Source organism: Sphaeramia orbicularis, chromosome 5, assembly GCF_902148855.1.
Source record: "Sphaeramia orbicularis chromosome 5, fSphaOr1.1, whole genome shotgun sequence".
Lineage (NCBI taxonomy): Eukaryota > Metazoa > Chordata > Actinopteri > Kurtiformes > Apogonidae > Sphaeramia > Sphaeramia orbicularis.
Genome location: NC_043961.1, coordinates 54,625,940 through 54,650,451, shown reverse-complemented (window position 1 = coordinate 54,650,451; position 24,512 = coordinate 54,625,940). Strand labels below are relative to the sequence as shown.

Below are 24,512 nucleotides of genomic sequence, written 5' to 3'. Positions count from 1 at the left end.
CTGTGGAAGCCCCGGACAAGGTTAAGGAAGCGGGTGACAGCATTAGAGATTCATGCATATAATTCAATGACCGATAATTCCCTTGCGTCTATGTTCACCGTACAGTACACCCACACATTCCATCTGAAGCGCTTGGAGTTTTCCCTCCAGATCATCTCTTACAACCCCCTCCCTTCCCTTGACTCTCTGCATTAACTGGATTAACAAACAGTCTTCTGGAGCCTACAGCCCTGTGGGGTGGACCAACACTTGGCCCGATGAGGGGTTAATGGAGCTTGATGAAAAAGGGGAGACACAGTGGCATTTTCCCACTACGCTGTGAAATACCCAATGCAACATCGGAGCCATGAAAGGCATGAAATCAGAAAACACCTGAGACACACCCACTCACTGCACTCTTATGCTTCATTCCCCCTTTGGCTTCTCCTCTCCTGTTTAGTGACATGCTCCGCTCACACATACTTGTGCACACATATGGATTCGCTTGTGAGCCAAAGGCCATTGTCTAATGAGGGTTAAAGCTGGCATTAGTTCCTCAGTTGAGTAGGCTGAACCCGGCTCTGCTTTGATTGTGGGGTCATGCGGTGCATCAGTGGAGTAGGATGTGGTGATGGTGGCACAGCAGTGGGCATGAATGTTCAGAGCAGAAACGAAGGGCTGGGGTGCAACTTGAGGGAGGAGGCCCCCTAGGGACCTTCCCACTATAGCCATTTAGCCACGGCTGTTTAAGGGGCCATGGATATAGAGGCAAGCACAAATCCCCTGCGCTGTGCTGATGATCAAAGCCAAACTAGGGTTCATCGACTTGTGCAGTGACTCCCTGGGGCTGCCAGAGATGGATGCAGAAGACATTTAAAGGGGGCCTACCCACCTCCCTCTCTCTTGGAATTGGGCACATCCCCGCACTTATGTAATTCCCGCTCTTAGACTTGTAACTAACTGCATTATCCCTCAATGGGAGTTGTCATAAACAGATGGGGGGGTGGAGTGGAGGCAAACAGAGGGAATGTGAGAGAAATGCATGAGATGCTCATTTTGTACATAAGCTGCATATGAGAGCAGAGAAATCTCTATCAGAAGGAGACCGATTGTGATCGTGTCAGTGTTGGGGAGTAACTCGTTATGAACATGTAATGGCCTTACAAATACACGATAAAAAACCCAATTGCCTGAAAAGAAAATGTTATCATTGTGTTGAAGCGCCCAAAAGATAAATATGATTTCAGTGTTTATGACCAATATATACAGGGGTTGGACAAAATAATAGAAACACCTTAAAAAATCAACAAAATATAATTTAATATGGTGTAGGTCCGCCTTTTGCGGCAATTACAGCCTCAATTCTCCGAGGTATTGATTCATACAACTTGTGAATTGTTTCCAAAGGAATTTTAAACCATTCTTCAGTTAGAATACCCTCCAACTCTTTTAGAGACGATGGCGGTGGAAATCGACGTCTTACTTGAATCTCTAAAACTGACCATAAATGCTCAATAATGTTGAGGTCTGGGGACTGTGCCGGCCATACGAGATGCTCAACTTCATTAGAATGTTCCTCATGCCATTCTTTAACAATTCTAGCTGTATGGATTGGGGCATTATCATCTTGAGGTGAAGGTGTTTCCATTATTTTGTCCAACCCCTGTACATTTAACCCTTTCATGCATAGTGGTCACTACAGTGGACAGCTGGTCTACAGCTGTTCTCTTGGATATTTATGGATTTTATTGTTTTAGTTCCATATCAGCCGACACAGTGAATCATCCCAGACATTGACATTCACACCATTACTGTAATTTTGCTGTTCTTCATAAACCTGATCTGCGGTAACATGTTTGAGTGTAAATCAGCTGCTTGTTATTATTATTAAACTGTAATTAACATTTTTTTAAACAAAATGGTTATTTTTTTGCATATTATCTTCATAAAGTGAGTAATAACTAGTATTAGAGTATGTTAAAATGTGACAAAACATCAGATTAGTGGCATTAAAAAAAATGATTTCATAGTTTTCACACAGTATGTCAGTAAATACATGTTTCTTTGCTTCAAAAATTAAATGCGTGGTATCTGGCTGAGTGGACATTTTTACAATTCCATGAAAAATAGGTTAAAAAAAAAAAGAAATTTCAATGTCATTGTTTTTTTTTTCATGCCTAAAGAGGAATTAACACTCAGGAAAAAAAAAAAAAAAAATCTTGATTAAGGTTCTCATAACTCATGCATGAAAGGGTTAATATGAAGAGTCCTCCATAGACTGGAGTTTGTGTCCCAACTCCTGTTTACAGCTTTAGGCAATGAAAGTGCTTTGGTTACAGTTAAGAAAGCATACCATAGAATACCACAGTATTTATACCACAGTATAATTATTACTAATTACATAATGAAAAAAATCTTCACAGACATTTTGTGTATTAAACCAAGGCCCTACATCGTTTATCAACCTGTCTCAATCTAAACCAACAATATTAATTAATTGCATAATTTGAACAAAGGTTTTAAAACACTGCAACAGATACGTGCTATGTTGATCTAAAACTTACTTTGGCTCATAAACATCGATGTTATACACAACCTAGCCAAAACAAAGTATCCACCTGGACTTAACTAAATTAGTAAGGGTCTTCAATTGGATAATTACTGTAGTGATTAATGTATGTCAGCTAAAGGTCATGTGGTCTGATGAATCCAGACTGACGCTGCTCCAGAGTGATGGACTCATCAAAGTGAGAAGAGAGGTGGATTTAGTGATGACCCATCATGCTTAGTGCCTACAGTACAAGCCTGTGGGGGGCAGTGTTATGATCTGGGGTTGTGTCATTTGGTCAAGTCTAGATTCAGCAACGTTATGTGTCCAGAAATCAACAGAAATAAATGCTGTGACATTGCATAAACTTACTGAAATGATGCCATGGTAAATGTATCCTACAAAAGGGTATGCACGTGATGTCACTGCTAGCAGAAGTCACCGCGGTTACGCCCACTGAGTGGCAGAAAGAGGGAGATGAGTGGCAGCGTTGGCTTCAATACTGTCTAAACTTAAGAACAATATTTAATAAAAAATAGGGAAGAGCTGTTGTGCGATTGATTGTCTGAGCAGGTTTGAAAAGCAGTTGGAGCTATTGTTTTACAGACACCGAAAGACAAAGAAAAGAGAAGTAGATGGATCCACAAATCCAGGAAACCAAACCTAGATTTGTGGATCCCGTTTGGTGTCAGGTAACATTAATTTATGCTGTATTTTTGGGTAAAATCATACCTTAAATTATGTACTGTTTTGGCTAACGTTACTTCTTAGTAAAGCTCTTGGTTTCATGATCAGATCTTTCATGGTTTTTGTCTTCATTTTGTGATTCTGAACCTTGTGCTCCTACGTGATTAGTAAACTGACTTAAACTGAGGCTAACCTAGTTTTTCAAATATGGGGGAACCGGAGAATAAAGCTATGATGGTGTATTAGGCCACATAAGGAAATAAAAACGCTGGTCACCACAAGTACAGGGTGACACAAAAAAACGGGAACTTTTTAACAATCCAATAAAACCAAGAGTGATGGAAGAAAAATATTTTATTCATAGTAATTGAAACCTTAAAACATGCCATTTAAGAAACAATGATGGAATTTTCATTTTTTAAAAATTACTTCCTGTAGATGGCGTCCTCCTGTACGAATGCATTCTTGAAATCTGCTGTTGAGATTCCTCATTGACCACTGCAACATCTCAGCTGGGATACTGTTCCACTGATCCATGGTTACTAAAATGGGGATGTGTTTACTTGCTCAAGGTCACTGTCTCGCAGCGCTGCCATTTGCTCATGTCTGCCAATATGCACTTCAAAAATTCCTGTTTTTTTGGGTCACCCTGTATAACGTCATAAAATATCGATATAAAACACGTAATTTTATGATAATAAAGTCGAATACAAAAAGAATCATAATGTTATGAGAATAAAGTCGTAGTTATAAAAAAAAAAAAAATCATAATTTAACGAAAATGTCATTTGTTTATGAGATTAAAGTCATCATATTCTGACAATAAAACCATAATATTACAAGAACAATGTTATAATTTAACCCTTTCATGCACAAATTACGACAACCATAGTCAAGATTTTTTTCTTTCTTCTTGTTTTTATCCCCCCTTAGGCATGAAAAAAAAGCAACTAAGTTTTTTTTAATGAAGTTACAAAAATGTCCAATGCATTTAATTTTTGAAGTAAAGAAATGTGTTTAAAACCCAATATCAGAAAGTGAGATAAAAACAAATGAAAAGATTTTAGTCCTACTAATCTGATGTTTTCTCACATTTTAACATATTCTACTGCTAGTTATTACTCACTTCATGGAGGTAATATGCAAAAAAACAAACAAACAAACAAACTTTTTGTCTAACAAATAACAAATGATTTACACTAAAACATGTTAATGCAGATCAGGTTTATCAAGAACAGCAAAGTTACAGTAATGGGATGAATTGCAGTTTATGGGATGATGTATAAGTGTCCACTGTGTTGGCTGATATGGAACTAAAACAACAAAATCTATGAATATACAAGAGAACAGCTGGAGAATAGCTGTCCGCTGTAGTGACCACTATGCATGAAAGGGTTAAAAACAGGTGGGAAAAATCTCCTAATTTACAAGAATAAAGTTGTACCCTGCTCATACAAAGCAGTAGTATGTATGTTGTATAAAGTACTTGATCTGAACTAGACTCAGTAAATCTCCTCAGTCCCAGCAGATCATGCATATATTCACTGGGGTCAGTCCACGGTCTACTGTAAATGCACTTTGGATCAGCTGGTTCTGGGCCCTAGTTTTGGACCCTGGCTGTCAGTAATGATGAAACCATGTATATTTGTTTCAGTTAAAAACAGCGATGATCCCCTCCACCCTGGATGCCAGGATATGCGATTTCTGTCCACATGTCAGTGTTCGTGGACCACTTGTTTTTTGGTAGCTCGTACGGATCCATGTCCAGTCCAACTGTCCTTAATTTAATTTCATATTTCACATTTTCCCGGTCTGGTTGTGTTTACTGCTATACTCCGTCATGTTGAACAGGTTGGTTTTTGCCACTCAGTCTGACTTAGACGGACGTGGGGGAAGTGATGTATGTGCATATCCTCTACTAGAGTGGATGACTGTTTATTTGGTCAGGCTGTGTATGTTATTGCAGTTTGCAGAAACACAGAAAATACCTTTTTTTTCTGGCAATTGGGTTGAATTAAATGACCAGTTACGGTTAGTGAGAAAATACATGTAATCATCCACAGCAGGGCAGGTGGCCATGTTATCAGAGAAAAATGAGCTTCATTCAGTGACGGAAATTAAGTGTTTTCCATTTGACATCAGCAAAAGAGCTTTAACATTGCTGTAGAGCAAGGGTGTCAAACTCATTTTAGTTCAGGGGCCACATTCAGCTAAATTTGATCTAAAGTGGGCCAAACCAGGAAAATAATAACATAATTATATATAAATAATGTCAATTCCAAAATTTTCTCTATGTTTTAGAGTGAAAAAAGTAAAATTATACAACGAACAGGTTTACATCTAACAACTACCCTTTCAAACAATGTGAATAACATGACCAAACTGAAAAAATAAGTGGAATTTCAGCAATATTCTGCCTAACTTTATCATTTCCACATGTTTATTATAACTTACAGATCACAGTGGATCTACAAACACACAAAAACATTTAATATCAGGCAGAATATTGTTAAAATTTTACTTACTTCTCTTAAAATATTTCAGGTTGTTTATATTTGTTCAGGTTATTCCCATTTTTTTTGTAAATTTATTATACTTTGTTTTAGTGTAAATACATGAAAATATTTACATTTACTAAGAAAGAAATTTGAAGTTGTGAGTATTTATATGTTATTATGATAGTATTTTACTGGTCTAACCCACTTTAGATCATATTGGTCTAAATGTGGAACCTGGACTAAAATGATTGTTAATATCTTCAGTGTAATTTTTGCATTTCACAAATTCATCCCAAGGGCTGAACTGGACCCTTTAGCGGGCCGGATTTGGCCCCGGGCCGCATATTTGACACCTGTGCTGTAGAGTATATAACATGTATGTTGTAAGGACTTTATTACCCAGTTTAAAACAACTGTTAGTAAAGCAGTTCAAGTAAATAAAATATGAGTTATTACTTTGAGGGAGAATATGAAATAGTTAATAATTACATTTTAACAAGGTAATTATAACCTATTACAATTCCAGAGTAATCTTCCCAACACTGGTTGGAGCTACAGTGGTGCAGGTGGACGTTTGTAGTAGTTTCTACTGTGGTGATCTGAGACAAAGCTCACACACAGTGGTATGACCCAGGCTGGTACAGAACAACAGTGTGTGGTCAGTCAGTGCCATAAACCCTCCATACCTCCTGTCAGTATCAGCACGCTGACCCCACCTCCCATGGAAACTGTTGGAGTTGTATCGACACCAATAACAAATTATATCACACACAAGATGTCGTTGAAGCATGACAGTAAATAGATGGATAAAAAGCACAAGCAGAGAAAGAAACAAGTGCATGGAGGGTAAGACAGACAGCAGACTGACATGAAGACAGACAGACAGTGACAGATCAGATACACTTTTCAAGTCACTTTTATTTATAATTAGATATTATATAATATTGAGTTATTTATTTAATTTAAAATGACTTAATGTGTTTTTTTATGGCTTATCTTTGCAGTGTTTGGAATACTTTAATCTATGTTAATAGTGTTATTTTTTTCTGATGCTTGTGCAGCACTTTGGGGAATGATACGCTTTGTTAAATTTGCAATATAAATAAACGTGACTTGACTTGACAAACAGTCTGAATCCAATTCCTCACCTCCTCGCAGCACTAGCACATTGACCTCACTGCCCACTGGTAGGTCTTTGAGAATATCCACCACTTGTGCATGGCTCAGTGTTTGGACATTTTGTCTGTTGATTTCCTTGATGACGTCTCCTTTTTGCAGCCCACGGCACCACTGAGCGTCCAGGATCATCTTGACCTTCTGGCCCAGTGGACAGTCTGCGATAGCAAACCCAAATCCTCCAGGACCCTTAACCAAAGGGACGCTCACCAGTTCCGGCTGCAGTATCCCCCCGGACCCGTCTCCCCGTTCGCCCTGTCGTCCGTTGGGCATGGCGGCAACGACGGGGCGGCCGCTGGCGTCCGTGGTGACATAGTGCAGCTCTTGAGATGAGCCGTGCAGGACGTCGCCTTTCACTAACAGCGGCTGTCCGTTGATGAGGGGGACAGCCGTCACCACCTCCCCACCGTGAAGAGTCTGCTGGGGCTGGGAAGCAGGTGGAGGAGGAGGGGGTGGGAGAGGGTCGTCGCTGTCTAGATCCACGTCAGGGGGTAGAGGGTAGCCACGGCACAGAACCATGTCCACGTACTGGTTGATGGGAATGGACTGGAACATCTGCACCACCTCTGGATGGGTCTTCCCCAGGACACACAACCCATTAATCTCCACAATCACATCCCCTAAAACAGAGTGAGAAGAAAAAGCAAGTGACAGGGACTTGTGGTATTTAATCTAGACATCACTTTCCTACTTTTCTTAGGAAAGCACTTATTCTTCCTGTTGTCAGACTGTCCTTTCTTCTAAAATGTCTCTTTCCTCTTCACCGCTCTCTCATATTTTCATTTTGGCAGCTCCCTGTACCTTTTCCCCCTTCCTTTTATCTTCAGTCTACCATTCAATGCTGCTTTAATCCTATCCCTCCTTCTCTGGCTCCTTTTGTTGAACAGACCTGAACAGCCATCTCAGCCACAACTACAGGTAGGACAGACTGGCGTAGGTTTCTAGTCACATCATACTATTGTAAAAATCACACACATTGAGCTAGCAGCTGTCGGTTAATGCAGATCAGAAACGAAACAACAGACGTGTCAGATGACTTCACACCCACAACAATCAGGCCGTCTGCGATTAAAACTACGCCCATGACAGAACTACGGTTGTTCAATGTTATTGCCTTGCTGAAATCGTTTGTTAAGTGAACACACAGGGGTGAAATGAATGCTTCCAGGTGCATTAGTGGCAGCAAAAGAACTGACTGCAATACAGCCAAAAAGCTTTATTTACTTGATCATCAGTCTAGGAAAAGATGAGACGCCATTATTTTGAAGTAAAGTAATGAGTTGTATATTTTAATTGAAAACAAATTAAATCCACATTACTTTATTTTCCTTCATTTGTGCAGTGAAGACAAATTCGGCAAGGAGATCATTACACAACAGATCATAATACATAATCACATACAAGTTAAATGCTGTTTAGCAGAGGCTCATCGGTCATTATTCCGTTTAGTAAATGGAATTACAGTTTGTGTGTGTAGACTGTGGAAGTGTGTGGGAATTACATTACACCTTGCGTGTCATTTGGTCCATTATTTAGGTGGGTAGATTACAGTTTGGAGAAGGAAATTGTGCTGGGACACATTGAATTAATTCAATTAATCAGGTATTTGCCCTCTGGAAATTGTGAGAAATCACAAAATTGGGATTGGTGCATAATGTTCTATAGACCATTGATCAACATAATCCAACCTGCGTGCACTGGCCCATCCGCACTAATGGAGATATTTTGCAAAAGGGATATTTTTCTCTGCATTAGGGCCTCTTGTGCACATGTAAATGACAAAAGCAAAGATTTACAAACATTCTCTCCGCAGTGAAGATGGTGTGTGTAAGTGTGGACAGGGAAATGGAGGCTTGAAAACAATGGAGTCTCCTCCTATTATGTGCATGTTTGTTATTGTTTTGTGTGAAGAATCTGCACCTGAAACATTAAAGGTGCCCTGCCACATGTATTTCATTACTTTTGTGGTAATGTCTGAAGCTCTACCATGGACTCTAGAAAATTTTTTGGGGAAAAAATTCCTTTGTTACCAAGTTTCAAGCCATTCTAACGTGCTGTAGAAAGCCTGCTGGAAGACTCAGCTCAGTTTGCACCAGTTCTCATGAATATTCAACAAGCTAATGTACTTGACTCTGATTGGCTAACAGCTAGCCAATGAGAGCTTGGCTTTTCAGCCCTGCGCAACAAGTAGAGGAACTGACGGAAACTGAAAATGAAACTTACAGGGTTCCTACACATTTGAAATATCAAAATTCCATACTTTTTCCAGACCCTAATTTCCAGATGTCTTTGTAAAAAAAATTCCAACCAGTCTTTACATTTGGGATTTATGAGCCAGTTGTTAGAGAATTTTCATCTACCTATTAGGAGTTCTGCCAACAATTATACAAGGCATGTTGAAGAGCTCGCTCACCAACAGTGTGTGGACATCACCTGTCCGTCGAAGCAGCAGTGAAACTTGACAACACCTAGGCGGGACTTAAAACGGGTTGGAGGAGGATAAGAGCAGAAGGCGGGGCATTCAACTTGTCAATCTGCCCAAATGTTTTCTGAGATGTGTAGCCGACTGTATGTGCTGTCACACAAACATTTTAGCTGCACTAGCAAGCACCTTAAAAAAACAGATCAATCCATTTCTTTTTTAACATATTCATAATTTTATGTTTTAGAAAATAGAACAGTCGTAACAGTCTTGGAAACATTAATATTTTTCCATACATTTGTTTCCATTTTCCATACTTTTCCAGACCTGGAAATTTATGAAATTAAATTCTGTACTTTTCCATACTCTCCATACTTGTGTAGGAACCCTGTACTTAACATGCTTTGAACATCCAGCTCCTGGCTTCTATGCCTCTCTTGTACGGTGGACTTTACATGGAATTTTCACACCATCTAATCTGTATCCACTGGGCTTCCTCCACTGCTCTATGGGCCCCCCAGGCAATGCTGGGGCCCATGAATTTGTCATGTTTACCCCTTTTTACAGCAACCCAGGTTGCTGTATACGAAAACAGTCACTGAGTTAGACAAATTCTGTGGGTGTGGTCTCACCTAGGCGAGCTCATGAGTACTAATGAGCTCAGGTATTAACATGTCACACTGACCAGCTTATTTCTTTTCAGTGACAATAGCAGACAGAGGAGGACGTGGTTCATTGTCAAATTCACAACATAACACAAACACCTATGGACTTAACTCATACAAGTAACACACTTTTGTGTGGCAGGGCACCTTTAACCTTCTGAGACCCAGGAAATGTCAACAAAGTACAAGCTTCTTCTGTCTTTTATAAAATAAGTGCCTATATTGGAAACATCATGATGCAACAGTTTTTTCAGATGCAGTTTTTAAATTTTTTTATGGAATGTCCTTTGTGGTGGAGAGTTTTCTTTTCTTTTTTTTTTTTTGTATAAAGTTGTGAAACTCTTGTCCACAAATGTGGACAGAAAATCCATAGCTGGGTCTTAGGCGGTTAAATCCAGTGTGTGACCTGCAGTGGATCAAGGTCAACACTGATGAATCAGACCAGTGTTATGGACGAAGAACAGACTTCACTACCTAAACCAACAGTTAAGGTAACCTAAGTTTATAACTTAACTGGTTGTTCCTGCTCATGTCTCTGAGTCCAGTATGTCCAACATTATCCACAGAGTCCAACAGAAACAAAGGTTTGTCCAAGCATTTGGATCAGTTTACAGTCATTTCTGCATTGTCTGATTGACTTGCATTTATATTTTGTAAACTAAAGGTCATGAGGACAGATTTTTTTTTATAAAGTGGAGGAAGAAAATATCTGTTAAAAATGATAGACAGGTCATATGCTGTACTATATTTTATTGCAGACATAGTGTTTCATTTGACTTAAATGATTTGTATGTTTTAACAAAAAACACATTAGCACCCTGGTTTTTACCCTGCCCCCCGAAGGGGAGGCAAGGGGTGTTGTTTTTGGTATGGTTAGTTAGTTTGTTTGTTAATGCTTTAGCAGCAAAATTATTGATTGAATTCATACCAAATTGAGTTTATAGATTTCCAGTGACCCAGAATAGATGTGATTACATTTTGGGAAAAGTAGGTCAAAGTTCCAATTTTTTTTAATGAATTTTTTTAAGTCTTTTTTTTTTTCTCCCATTTACTTATAATGGGCAAACTTTCACATGTCTGTAGCAGCAAAACTATTGGTTGAATTCATACCAAATTGGGTTATAGATTGTCAGAGACTCACAATAGATGTGGTTACATTTTGGCAAATGTAGGTCAAAGTTAAAATTTTTAATGAATTTTTCAAATCTTTTTTCCCCCTCCCATTTACTTATAATTGGTGAAATTTCAAATGTCTATAAAAATACCAATTTTGTTTCAGACTTCAGACTTGGCACATATATAGAGACAACTGATATGCTGACACCACCATATGCAAATTTTCTATGAATTAATTTTTTTTCCCCATTTACTTATAATGGGTGAAATTTATCTATGTTGTCTATGTCTATGCTGACATCAGCACATGCATAGACATGATGACATCAGCTGGATCGATGCCAAAATAAACTACCATACGTGTCAGGGGCGTAGTTTGTTGTGCCTGGAACCACTTGTTTTGTTGTCGTTTTTGCTGTTAATGTTTTACCTCCACCAAGTGTAACGGCGGAGGTTATGTTTTCTGGGGTTTGTCTGTTTGTTTGTTTGTTTGTTTGTTTGTTTGACTGTTAGCAAGATAATTGAAAAAGTTATGGACGGATTTTGATGACATTTTCAGAAAATGTTGATACTGGCACAAGGAACAAATGATTCAATTTTGGTGGTGGTGGGGGGGGGAGGGGGGGTACTGATCTGCCTTGGCAGAGGTCCATGCTCTCCGAGTGCTTGTGTTTTTCTGTTCTGAGTTCAAATGAACAGAAAAAACAAAAACACCCAAAACAAAATGGTGACTCCATAAAATTAAAATTGAGATTAAAATATTTTGGACATTTCACCGATGCCCGGAGGGAAGTGATGTGAGCAAGAGCAACATGGTGTAACATGGATGTTAACGGTTGAAATTTGTATCTGTACTATTGGATCAGACCCAAACATAAACCTGTTCTGACACCCTCTGCTGTGCACAGTATTTGCTTACCAGATGCCATCTTATTGTCCTGTGCAGCCGGTCCATCACTGAGCACATTTTTCACCTGCAGAAATTCATCTGTGCGGTCGCCCCCAATGATGGTGAAGCCAAATCCCTGGGAGCTTTTCTTGAGCGCTGTGTGGTACATTTCACCCTTCAGCTCACTGGGGTCTGCGGTGAAGCCAGACGTACCCGCCTTACCTGTGCATAAAGTACAAGTATGAGCATATGTCCTGAATACTGATGGTTATAAGAGCAGATGGAAAAGGAGGTTCACTGTGACGAGACGACGAATGAATGACAGGCTTTGTCAAACACCACCGAAATCTGAAAATGCTGTTAAACATCAAATACAGCAACACTGACTAATAAATTCATATGCGGTTTCAAATCCAGCAAAATCCACATCTGTATTGAAAGTCAATTATACGCATAATGTGCTAAGGATCAACAGAATAATTTGTCATTTCTAATTAACACATTAACAGGCAAGATGTACATGCCTAAACTAGATAAACCCTTCTGAGGAAAGAACACTAACAGATAGATAAAATCATTCTAAAACATTTGCTTTTCTTAATGTACTTAATGAATTCATTTACTTGTTAACTTTTATGTTCTTTTCATTACAGTACTGTTGCAGAATGGGAATACTTATTTCATTGTTTCACTGAAATGCCTCCCATTGTTTTTATCACCACTGTTTCTTGCTGTAATTCCTTGCATTATCTTTTAGGCTTCATTGTTTACTAAATTGTATTTTTACTGCTTTATCAAAGTAGTGTCTTGTTCTCATCTGTATTATAAAAATGAGGCTTCTACCCAAATATATTCTCAAATGGAGTGAATTAATAGATAAATGTAACACTTCTTTTTCCAGCTGAGCAGGATGCCATGTCATTTGATTCTCGCTGCAACCAGTAGCTCCAAAAATAAAAAAAAAAATAAAAAAACAAGAAGATTTGTCAGTGTAGAGTTTTTGTATCATCACTAAAGAACAACTTAAGGTCAGTGGCAGCATCAATATGAACCCACAGCTGGTCTGTGGCGTACGAAATACAGCAGATAACCGACTATCAGGGTCACACCGCATTAAACTTAGCAGCTTCACTATCTGGCATTCCTGTGGTATCAGCACTTTAGATCGTCGGCACGCCAGTTTCTCCTTCCTGCATGATGGTCTGTGGCCTGGACGGTGCTATAGCTTCAGCTCGGAAACAGTAAAACTAAGGCCAGTCGGTAACAAATGGTGCAATTTCCATGAAATGAGCCATTTATAAAGAAAATGTGACGTGGCTGTCAGTCTCTGGGATGTCGTAAAGAACCATTTGGAAGCAGTTTGTCATTTTTTAAGCAATAGAAAACCTTTGTCTACATTAAGAAATAAAAGTGAGCTTCTTGAAAAGACAAATAGCTGACAGAGTGGCAAACATAAACCATTTGAATAACTCCACAGCATCCTTTATTCGCAAAACAAAACGATCAGCAAGTATATTTTTATAGCAGACTAGGTAAAGGAAATGACACTTTGCTGGTGAATTTGCATAAGATGCTGTATCTCCATAGAGTTTGAGGGTAATATGTGTGAAATTAGGGTTGGGCAAATAAATAGTGATCACAGATATAGTGATATTATTTTGCTCTATACAAATAAAACAGATATTCTATATAAATTCAGTGTTGGTAGTAATACATGGAAGTCTGAAGAAGTGTGGGGAAGAAAGATTATTAATAATTAGACGTATACATAGTATAATCATGACAAAGAATAACAGAAATGCGAGTAAAACTAAAATTATCTTCTTCTTACTGAACTTATATAGCACATTTTATACACCTTCATGGTGCCCAAGGCCTCACATTCACCCATCAGCTAAAATTTGCTTAGAGGTCTTATTTCTGTCTTTGTGCATAAGAAATCAATATAAGTGAAGGAACTTTGTGTTGGTAAATGCAAGTTATGCAAATTTACAGGATTTCAGTTCTGTTGCAACATGTTGATGGTCATATGAACTATGTTTTCAGGTCAAAAATGTCCAATTTCATCACAATTAATGCTATATTTTCATGTCACAAATGGCCAAGTTATATTTGAACTGAATTTACCTGAAAAACAAAGATTCTGTTCTTTTAGATTCCCCAGTTTTTTGTACCAGATTCTATCCTACATATCACATGTTTTATTTTTACAGGTTGCAATATGGAGTATGGTGCTGATCCATCCTGCTTATGTTACGGCAATACATACATTAAGAATGTCACACGTCTCTTTTTAGATCAACAGTTTTCTAATAATAAGCATTTTTATACAGAAATAACAATTCTATATTGTTATTTACTCTTTAGTATGATGATAAACTATACAATAAATAATTATGATACTAGTTTTTGTGCAGGGATCATTAGTGTAAACAGTGACATGGCTGCCGAGCATCAGTATGATGGGATCTGTAACAACCATGTCACATCCGTCCACTGACACATTTTGTGTTTTTGTGTCAGCTGTTTTTGTTTTAGATCCACAATACAAACATTTATGAATAAGAGGAGAATTAGCAATAGTAAGTATATAAGTTTATTACTAATAAAGTACTGGTACTGACCAGAGCATCATGGGTAATGTCATGTCCGTCCACCAGCAAAAGTTTTCACATACACGTGCTATTCAAAATCAAATATTTCTGAAAATAGAGCTTCCACTGTCAAATAACATCAGTAGTCTGTGCACAAATGTATTAGCATTATTTCAACACAGTTCTATGGATTTCTTACAAGTTTTTCTTTTTTTTTGACAAAAATGGCCACTCATTTGACCCCCTAAGTAAATTTTAGCCGCGATACACACACACACACACGCATGCACGCACGCACGCACACACACACACACACGCACACACTCATACACCAGTGAGTCACCATGCAAGGCAGTGCCAGACCCTGCTGGGAGCAATTTAGGGTTCAGTGCCTTGCCCAAGGACACTTTGGACAGTAAAAGCCAGGATTCGAACCGCCAACCCTTTGGTCACTGGATGACCCGCTCTACCGAGCCACATTCACCCTTATATTCACCCTATAAATTATGTACTTTTTCGCTGCACAAAATTTACCTTTGTTATTTATTACGAATAGGATTTTACAGATCTCTTTCTGAGTAGAGGGGGAGGAGAATAAGCTTGTTCTTCCCCAGATTTGTGAAATATTCTACTGTTTTGCATGTTGTGACCATAATCATAACTTAAAACCACAATTAAGCATCTGCTTTCTTCAGCTTTCACTCAGGAGCACTAATCAGACTTTCTTGCCTCTGGCTCTGGTGAAGTTCACACTTGCCACTTTGTTACCTCAGAAAGCTGATGTAAAAATTGGAAGAGCAGATAAAGGTAATGGTACACAGTGCAAATCAAAGCTTCATATCTTTTCCTGATTTGACTTGTTCATACACTGTGAGAGTCTCAGTGCGCCTGTTTCTGAATCTAGTTCTGAGCAACACACACGAGCAACTTTTTAGTTTGGCTTTAAAGTAAAAAGTGAACATATTTCCTGTCATTTCCCTTAGTTTTATAAACAGTAACTTTTTAAAGCATGTGTGAGGAATTGAAATGTAGGCAGTTTCATACTGTCTAATGGTTCAGCGGTTAAAAACATCCACTGTAGACATCAACGGCTGGGAAATAGTGTAACTTATCACAGTCAGCGTGGACTCCAGATGTCCACACTGTTGCAAGGATCAAGTAAAGCTCATTTACATAATCACATTCAAATTGCTTGATAAACTCAACATGGAATGTTTCTTTTTCTCCCTCCAGTGAGTGCTGAAATAACCATTTCATTGCACATTTGTGTTTGAAGCAACAGACAGAGGTAATAGAAGGAGAAAGACAGAAAGAGGCAGAAGGAGAGGGAGGAAGTGACTGTGGCGTGTGCAAACCTGTACTTGTGTGGGAGTCCAAAGAAGGTCTCTGTGCCAGTGTTTGTGGGCAGACTATGAAAGCCAGAGGCAGACAGAGCCATTGGATTCACTACATCAAAAAGCCATAGTTTTTGATTCCTCATGTGTGACTCAGTTGCTCTGAAATTCTCCAGCGACATTATTCAGCGTAATTAGGAAAACACTCTTTTACTACATAACGGATGAAACAGCGGCTGTTTTTTCCCAAGAACATCCTGTCAACTGTGGAATTTAAAAACCAAAGGGTCAAGAGCTGAGCAAGAGGGAAGTACCTAGAGCACAATATCAAGAGCCATTCAGTTTGACTGACACAACCAACAAATGGAGGAGTTTACTGGAGCTGCAGCAAACCCTGTATATACCATTCAAAGCACCACAATGGCCAGTATTCAATAAACAAATGACACCTCATTAAAACCCTGGGATGAGCTGGTCACATGTCCAGGATGTGGCTTGCCTTCGCTTGTTGGTAGTTGGGATGAGCGCTGGCAAACTCAGGACTAAGTGGGTCAGAAAATGAATGACCCTTTTTAACTCTTTCATGCATGAATTATCAGAACCTAATCAACATTTTAGTAACACTTTATTTGAAGGTCTAGTTTATAATGCATTAAGCACACATTCATAAGACATTACAATGCATTTATAATGTATTATAAAAGTCATTAGTTTATGATCATGTACAACCACTTATACCAAGGTTAATAAAGTAGTATAAGTATAGGCCTAATGTATTATAAATTTAGCTTTCATAATGTTTTATACATCCATACCAAAGTGACAGTGTAATAAGTTACAGGAGGACTTCAAGAGCTTTTAGTAAAGTGACAATTGTAGCAATTAGCGATTGTATGATATTATAACACAAGCATGAGGACGTATGAGCAGTATCTGCTGGCTCTAAGTAAAGTGTAAGTCAAAAATAATAATAATGGTATATATATATATATATATATATATATATATATATATATATATATATATATATAGTGCTTTTCTAGACACCCAAAGCACTTTACATTATTGATCCATTATTCATTCGCTCTCACATTCTCCCTCTGGTGGTGGTAAACTACATATGTAGCCACAGTTGCCCTGGGGCAGACTGACAGAAGCGTGGCTGCCAATTTGCGCCTATGGCCCCTCTGACCACACTCTGACCCTCACAACAGCACATGGACAGAGCGGGATTCGAACCGCCAACCCTTCAGTTATCGGACAACCCGCTCTACCACCTGAGCCATGGCCACCCCAAAAATGACACATCCAAGTGTTCTTAACTCTTATTTTGCAATAACAAAACATTAAAAGAACAGAGACAGTAAATAGAAGTGTTACATGTTGCTTTGTACATAAATAAAAAATAATGTGGCAGCTCTAAATCTTTGTTAATTCAAACACATGCTTTTTTTTTTTTTTTTTAATAAAAATTAAATCCCTAAAATAGATGGGTATAGAGACCAGTGACAAAACCTAATAAAAGTTCTCCACCTGAAAAACTAAATTCCTTCACACTGCTTCTCTGCCAGAATCCAAATCTCCCAATGTTTATCCGAGAACTTTAAACTTAAAACCAAGCATCTGAGGAACTAAACAGTCCACTTTCAAGAACAAACCATAAGCTTATTTTATATTTAATGTGCAATGGTTAATTGTTATGATGGTTATAATGTGTTCTGTAACCCAGGACTTGAGATTCTTCCTACAAACACTGTTGTCACTTTGGTTTGGATGTATAAAACATTATGAAAGCTGAATTTATAATATATTATGCCTACACTTATAATACTTTATTAACCTTGGTATAAGTTGTTGTGCATGATCATAAACTGTTGTAATGACATTTATAATGCATTATAAAGGCATTATAATGTCTTATGAATGTGCGCTTAATGCATTATAAACTAGACCTTCAAATAAAGTGTTACCAAGATTTTTTTTTCTAAGTGTTTGTATTCCTCTTTAGGCATGAAAAAAACAATGTGATTCCACATTTTTATTTATTTATTTTTTTTATGAACCTATTTTTCATGGAGTTTCAAAAATGTCCACTCAGCTGGACACCATGCGTTTAATTTTTGAAGCAAAGAAACATGTATTTACTGGCATAATGTGTGAAAACTACAAACAATTTAAAAAAAAAAAAATGCTGTTAATCTGATGTTTTCTGATGTCACATTTTAACATACTCTAATACTAGTTATTAATCACTTTATGGAGATAATACGCAAAAAAACTACTTTTTGTTTAAAAAAAAAAACCTGTTAAATACAGCCTAATAATAATAACAAGCAATTGATTAACGCTAAAACATGTTAGTGCAGATGAGATTTATCAAGAACAGTAAAGTTACAGTAATGGTATGAATATCAGTGTATGGGATGATCCACTGTGTTGGCTGATATGGAACTAAAACAATAAAATCCATGAATAAACAAAAGAACAGCTTTGAATAACTTTCCACTGTAGTGACCACTATGCATGAAAGGGTTAAAACAAATGTGACACTATAAACCAATGGAAAATATTTAGTTTAGTATAATTTACACTATTATATTTTTTATAATTTTAATTTAATATAACTTACTGTGAAATAAAAATGCAAACAACTTTATTATAAAAGCCAAGTGGCCAGATTAAAACCACCAACCACCAATCTTTCCCCATCAATTATTCATATGCACAACAATTCTTGATGCATCTCAATGAATCATTTTCTCCGTTTTGTAAATTACTGCGTGTGGCTACTTTTTCAGTCAGAAAACCCCCTGAAACCCCTTTTATTAGAAAGTAAGTCTCATAAATCAGACTCCAACAACCTAGGGTACAGTAAACAGCTTCATCTTTAATACCTGTATCTGTATGACCCAACTTAATATATAAACATTACAAAAACTAAATCTTAATCCTTCTGCAGTGCATTTGTAATAAACTGAAAGATTAAGAGTTACTTTATGGGTTGGATTTACAATGCTCCTACTTTTGAAACAGAATAAATCATTTTAAAAACCTCTTGTATTTGCAGAAAAGTCATTGTCACAGTATGGAATATGACGCTTTGCTGTAAAACTACACCATAGCTTTTAAAGTAATTAAAAGCAAATCATTAGTTTAACCTTAAAGGCGTGATATTTCGCTTTTTTAAATGGAATTATGCATTTTAAAACATTTCCCTGTGGTCTGAATTCTTCATTAATTCAACTCCACAGGTCCATCTTCAACCTTATTTCTGACTAATGACATGAGAAAGGTCATTTTGAGCGCTGGCCCTTTAAATGCACATGACTCCGCCCCCTCCAGGTTGTTGACTGTGCGCTCTGTCTCGTTCAGCCACTTCAGTTCATTAAAACAACCAAAAGCTGAACATTTTTGGTAATCGGCTCGAAGTTTGGACATATTTTCAGTTTTTACTACATCCGCTACTGCTGATAAAAAAAATTATGTCGTACTCTGAGAAATGTTCGTCGGAAGTCTTGACCTTATATCAAGGTTCTAATAGTTTAGATTTTTTCATTATAGTTTAGTTTTATTTAGTTTGGACTTTTTTTTTCTCTAATTCAGTTCGTTTTAATTCGTTTTAGAGCAGGTTTGCTAGTTTTTATTAGTTTTCGTTATTTTCTAAATGGTTAGTTTTAGTTTAGTTTTAGTTTTTTCATATCTTTTCTCTTCATCTCCCTCGTATTCAACTAAATCTCATACAGGACTCTGCTGTTTTCTCCCAACTTTAGTCTCTATGTTTCCAGCTAGAGTGGGGATGAGAAGATGACTTTAAACGACAAGTGATGAGAAGTGACGGACCGTTAAATGTCATATGGTGCCAGCAGCTAAAAATTTCTTGACGGAAATACATCGATTTCATATCAATCCAACACTGACAAAGACGGTAACGAAGGGAATTTTATCCATAATTTTTAGACATTTTAGTTAGTTTTATAAGCCTGCAATACAGTTTCAGTTACTTGTTTTTTTGTTTTACTTACAGTTTTTATTTATTTCAGTGAACAAAAATGTTTTTACAATTCTAGCTTTCCTCATTTCGTTAGTTTTCGTTAACGATAATAACCTCGCCTTATATGTGCAAAGGTCGTGACGTAACTAGTTGTAAATGTAACAAATTAAGAAGAAATTAAAACGGGTTTTAGAAATCCACTCGATTTTTGCCAGAATGAATATAAAGATAGCTTTGCAGCACCTGGAGGGTTCAAATTCAAACTTTATGAATTATTAGGGTCCCAATACACAAATAAATGAACCAAAGACTAGTAAAAGTGGGTTTAGCAAAATATGACCCCTTTAAACCAGGGTTCCTGCAGGTTTTTACAAGTTAAATTTAAGACTTTTTAAGACCCTTTTAAGACTACTTAAAACGGAATATAATGCCCATTTCACAGCCTGTATCATGGCCATACTGGCAAAAATTAGCAACTCACAGAATTTAGGAAAATTTATTTATTTACTCCAATGTACTGATTCCGAGTCATTTCTCACCAGGGGCTGCAAATTTAATTGGCAATTGATAATTGGTTCCTATTTTCAATATAAATTGTCAGGTTGGAACGGGTGGAACTGAGTTCAATTCAATTCAAGTTTATTTATATAGTACATTTAATGCTTTCCAGAAATGCATTAATGAAATAGGTAAACAAATAGGTAAAACATAACACATTAGTCTACAAACTAATACAGTAAGTGAACCTGCCACAGTGTGTTATTTGCAAAGAGGTGCTAGCTAACGACAGTATGAAACCATGTAAACTCCGGTGTCATATTGAAACTAAACACCAAAGTTTGAAATGTTAAAAACACACAAAGATGTTAAGATGTGTTAAAAGAGACATTAAAAAACATACACCGATGTTAAAATGTATTTTAAAAGATGTTAAAACACACAAGGATGTTAAAATGTGCAAAAAAGATATTAACACACAAAGATGTTAAAATGTGCAAAAAAAGATGTTAAAACACACAAAGATGTTAAAATGTGTGGGAAAAAAAAATGTTTCAAACACACAAAGATGTTAAAATGTGCAAAAAAAAAAAAAAAAAAGATGTTAAAACACACAAAGGTGTTAAAATGTGTAAAAAAAAAAAAAAAAAAGGTAAAACATACACTGATGTTAAAATTTGTTTAAAAAAAGATGGTAAAAACAAATTAAGATGTTAAAATGTGCTTAAATATCTTTTTAAAGCACATTTTAACATCTTAATAAAACAGATAAAAATGTTTAAAATATTTTTTAAAATATGTTTAAGAACATACAAACATGTTCAAGATGTTTAAAAATTAAAGATGTTTATAAAATTTATTGTTGAAACCTTTTTTTTAACCTGCATGGAACATACAAAGCAACAACAATAACAGTAAAAATAATGAGGGGGGGGGCTTTTGAGTTCTCTAAGGGGAGGCTCACTCTCCCACACTTTAAAAACCCCTGGTCTATAATATTGGAAATTGTGTTAATTATCCTTCTCCATATGCATATTTTTACATTTCCAAATACAGTGATATACAGGTACCTCTCTCAGTTCCATATTTTATGCAGTTGTCTGGGACATTAGGGTTGAATTTGTTAAGTTTTTCAGGAGTTACGTAGGTTCTCATAAGTCAGTTTTATTGAATCCATTTAAATCTGTTATTAATGGATATTGTTTGTGCCTGGAACAAGCTTTTTCCCATTCCAAGCAGGGGGGATACTTGATACTTATTCAGACAAACACCCCCTATTTCACACAAAAGCTAATGAATGTTTGGTCTCAGCACCCCCCCTCTCAGCTTTCTTGTTCCAAATGCCCCCCGACAGTGTCCCAACGCGTTACCGCCCCCGTTGAGAAACACTGTTTTAAATAAACAATGATTACTTGTCATGTGGTACTGGTATTTTTACATAAGTACACTCTAAGAAATAAAATGTTGGAATTTATTCAAAATGTTATGCAACTTGTTCCACAAAATATGGTCATTTAAATGTAAAAAGATGTTGCAGTTACTTGCAAAGGTAACCTACTTATAAATCCAAAGTAAATGTGTCAATAAATCTAAAGTAAGGTGTCGCTTTAATGCTATAACTTAAGAATTGCATTTTCTAATCAACAGTATTGGTTTGGATTTACACACATTTTGTTGTAAATTTAGTGATGGGGAGTCCGATTCTTTTAACTAACTCGATTCTTTCGGTTCGTTCGTCTGTTGTAAATTGATTCCGAATCAATTCATTAATTAAAAAAAAACCTGAACCAATTCGGAATTGATTTGCAACAGACAAATGAACTGAAAGAATCAAATTAGTTAAATGAATTGGACTTCTACATTTTATTTCTTCTCTCATTGTATTATGACTATGAATGATGCCTTGCCTTGTGTGTATACATATAAATGTATTATGCATCCCCCTTTTTGTTTTTTTTTCTTTTTTCTTGTCTTGTTTCCTGAAAGTGTGGTTGGCTAAATGTACAGGCTTGTTAATATGATTTTTACTATCCTTTTTTTTTTTTTTTACATATTTATTTAATTTACTTATACTACCCTTTTTTTTAATTTTTATTTTTTTCTCTCTCTCTCGCTCTCCTCCTTTTAATGATCATTATTGATACCCCCTTTTTATCTTCTTTTAAAAAACAGAGAACAGTGTACTTTGCATAGTTGATGTCTTGTATAATATCTTATAAGACTGTTTGCAATAAACATTTGAATTAAAAAAAAAAAAAAAGAATTGGATTTCTCATCACTAAATTTATAACAAAATGTGTATAAATCCAAACCAATACTGTTGATAATAAAATGTAATTCTAAAGTTGTAGCATTAAAGCAACACCTTACTTTAGATTTATTGACACAATTACTTTGGATTTATTAGTAGGTTATCTTTGCAATTAACTGCAACATCTTTTGACATTTAAATAACCATATTTCACGGAACAAGTTGCATAACATTTTTAATTAACCCTTTCATGCATGAATAATGAGAACCTTAATCAAGATTTTTTCAGTGTTTTTATTCCTCTTAAATTTGGCATTAATTGTACAGCTTTATGTTTTTCATCTATTCTTGTATTTTATTCTTTTATTTAGGTTTTATCTATTCCTCTGTATTTTTATCTATCTATCTATCTATCTATCTATCTATCTATCTATCTATCTATCTATCTATCTATCTATCTATCTATCTATCTATCTATCTATCTATCTATCTATCTATCTATCTATTTATTTTATTTTATTTTATTTTTTTACAGTTGTTCTATGTCTTTTAATCTATTCTTGTATTTTACTCTATTTTGGTTTTGTATTTATTTCTCTGTACAGTACTTTAATCCACTGTGGTTTACAAATAAAGTTGGATTAAAAAAAAACAATGCATTTGAAATTTTTTTCAACAAATTTATTTTTCATGGAGTTGCAATGAAGTCCACTCAGTGGGATACCATGCGTTTCATTTTTGAAGCAAAGAAACATGTATTTACTAATATGCTGTGTGAAAACTATGAAATAAAAACAATTTTAACCCTTTCATACATGAATTATGAGAACCTTAGTCAAGATTTTTTTCTTCAGTGTTTAGCCATGAAAAAAACAATGCGATCGAGGTTTTTTTTCTATGGAGTCACAAAAATATCCATGCATTTAATTTTTGAAGTAAAGGAACATGTGTTTAAAACCCAATATCAGAAAGTAAAATGAAAACAATGAAATAAAAACATTTTTAATGCTGCTAATCTGATGTCTTCTCACATTTTAACATATTCTAATGCTAGTAATTACTCACTTCATGGAGATAATATGCAAAAAAAAAACCTTCTTGTCTAACAAATAACAATTGATTTACACTCAAACATGTTAGTGCAGATCAGGTTTATCAAGAACAGTAAAGTTACAGTAATGATCTGAATTACAGTGTATGGGATGGTGCATAAGCGTCCACTGTGTTGGCTGATATGGAACTAAAACGACAAAACCCATTAATACACAAGAGAACAGCTGGAGAAGAACTGTCCACTGGAGTGGACAGTGCATGAAAGGGTTAATGCTGCTAATCTGATGTTTTGTCACATTTTAACATACCCTAATACTAGTCATTACTCACTTCATGGAGATAATATGGAAAAAAAATCAAACCTTTTTGGCGTTAATGACAGTCTAATAAAAATAATAAGCAATTACTTTACACTCAAACATGTTACTGTAGAGCAGGGGTGTCAAACTCATTTTCTTCTGGGGGCTACATTCAGCTCAATTTAATCTGAAGTGGGCCGGACCAGTAAAATAATAGCATGATAACCAATACATAATGAGAACTCCAAATTGTTTTAGTGCAAAAAATAACGTTCGATTATGCCAATATTTACATTTACAAACTATCCAAACAAAAACGATGTGAATAGCTGGAAAAAAACAGAATTTGTTAAGAAATAAAAGTACAATTTTATCAATATTATGCCTCGACTTATCATTTATACATATGCACAAAACATTTAGTAACAGGCAGAAAATTGTTAAAATTGCACTTAATTTTCTTCATTTTGTTCAAGTTATTCACATGTTATTGTTAAAAGATAGTTTGCTAA

At 36.2% G+C, this 24,512-nt stretch overlaps 1 protein-coding gene across 5 annotated transcripts in view; it reads right to left on the bottom strand.

Annotated features, from left to right (window-relative positions):
- magi3b (membrane associated guanylate kinase, WW and PDZ domain containing 3b) overlaps positions 1–24,512 on the bottom strand; it is a 425,096-nt gene that overhangs the window by 37,488 nt on the left and 363,096 nt on the right. For all 5 annotated transcript variants that reach the window (XM_030133527.1, XM_030133522.1, XM_030133525.1 and 2 more), the window contains exons 9-10: positions 12,011–12,202; positions 6,861–7,508 (exon numbers count right to left, since the gene is read on the bottom strand). In XM_030133527.1, coding sequence (XP_029989387.1) covers positions 6,861–7,508; positions 12,011–12,202 — 840 coding nt within the window. The remainder of the gene's footprint in view (positions 1–6,860; positions 7,509–12,010; positions 12,203–24,512) is intronic.